Here is a 1,798-nt window from a genome sequence, read left to right as displayed (position 1 = left end):
AGTTTTTACGTTTAGGGTAAAGGTAAGTTACGTCGTACTTCGTTGTGTGTGTGTGTGTGTGTGTGTGTGTGTGTGTGTGTGTGTGTTGTGTGCGCGCATGTGTGTGTGGATATATATAACAAATTTCTTAATTAGCTCAGCACAAAATGGCTGCACTCGATTTGGACGCTCACATGCTTATAATCATCCTTTTTTATCGTTTAGACGTAATAAATAAAAATGGAAGTATTCAAAAGCGTTGAAAGTGTCCAAATCAACCGCAGCCAATGTATCCATTGAAAGTTAAAAAAGATGAATCATATCAAAGGAATAGATTGCTATTCTGGGAGTGTACAAGTGTCGGTTGGCTAATTACATAGCGGAATATACGTGTATATGTGTATTTACAGGAGTATACGTGTGTATATACGAACACGTGAACAAATAGAGAAGTATATGCAATACCTGGTTCCTATTTTTGTTTCTTGATGGCGCACTTGATGATGCACTTTGCAACGAATTGGTCAACATCCAAGATTTGCATTGCTTTTCCTGTATAATCCCAACTATAATCAACGCGATTTAATCTTTAATGGAAAGATTCAATTCTTTAGAAAGCTTGATTCTTTATTAAAATCGAAGTAATTATTAGTCGAAGTAGTTATTAGATGTCGATAAGTATTTTTATGTGATTTTTCATTAATTGTATTAATTTTTCGAATTTTTAAGAGAATAATTTCTATTCAAAAAAATAATTCAATTCATAACTTAAAACAATCTTTCCATTTAAAAATTATTCCATTAAACAAATTATATTATTACTGTTCCACATTTAGCAAATAGTAATAATTGTAACACACAGGGATCGGTAAATAAAAAAGATTCCAACATGAAAAATATTTATATTTCCCTTAATTTTCTAATAGTAATTTTGGCAGTAGTAAACTTATTTAATATACATATATAACTTATATTGTTAGAACATAAAATCGCTGTATATGAACCTGTCAGAGTAAATCATTAAAATAAAATTTAATATAAATACAGTAAGTCTATATGATTGAAAAAAAAAATGATAAATCAGTTGGTACATTAATATTACATATTAGAATATAAAATTCAAATTTCTCCATTACTAATAGATACATTTGTTGAAAGAATTTCTAAATGATAAAAAATTGATGATAGAAATATCAAAATGCAAGTTTCTTCATTAATAGATACATGTGTTGATCTATCTCGAAGCCGTGCAGATTGTTCGCATCGCCTTGTAACCTCATCAGCAAACCTCCAAAAGATACATAGGCAGATCTGGAAATAAAATAAAAAACTGATCAATTCAAATTTTTTGCATTGTCCTATATAAATATTCGAAATGCCTATCACCTTTGGCATTTGATATTTGGCATATTATGATTGTTCAGATACGATTTAATATTATAATTTTAAAATGTGCTTAAAATTGAGGTTATATTTATATGGTTTTTTTTTCTTATTTAGGCTCTACTAATTTGAAGAACACACAATATTGAGAAACACACAGTTAAAAAACATCCTATATAATACGTAAAGCGGAAAAATTTTTAAATAACAATTTAACTTTGAATTATTAGTATGATATTGTTCTGGCGCCATTTTAAATTTTCGGCGGTTTTGAACAATTTTCATATCCAAGAAATTTTCAAGATCAACAATGTTTCTCTTGCTAGCAGATTTGCGACCGTCATAATTGCAGTGCCGATAGCGGTCGTGATATATAGATTGACCACACAACCAGCTAACCACACTGCCAACATGCCGATCGCTATACATATATTTG

At 29.6% G+C, this 1,798-nt stretch overlaps 1 protein-coding gene across 1 annotated transcript in view; it reads right to left on the bottom strand.

Annotated features, from left to right (window-relative positions):
* Positions 1-865: 865 nt before the first annotated feature.
* The window catches only part of LOC105620560 (DNA-directed RNA polymerases I, II, and III subunit RPABC3), an 82,087-nt gene continuing 81,154 nt past the window's right edge, over positions 866-1,798 (bottom strand). The window contains exon 4 of the mRNA XM_012202053.1: positions 866-1,290. Coding sequence (XP_012057443.1) covers positions 1,173-1,290 — 118 coding nt within the window. The 3' untranslated portion in view covers positions 866-1,172. The remainder of the gene's footprint in view (positions 1,291-1,798) is intronic.

The sequence above is a fragment of the Atta cephalotes genome, assembly GCF_000143395.1.
Source record: "Atta cephalotes unplaced genomic scaffold scaffold00027, whole genome shotgun sequence".
Classification (NCBI taxonomy): domain Eukaryota; kingdom Metazoa; phylum Arthropoda; class Insecta; order Hymenoptera; family Formicidae; genus Atta; species Atta cephalotes.
This window is presented reverse-complemented; position numbering and strand designations above follow the sequence as displayed.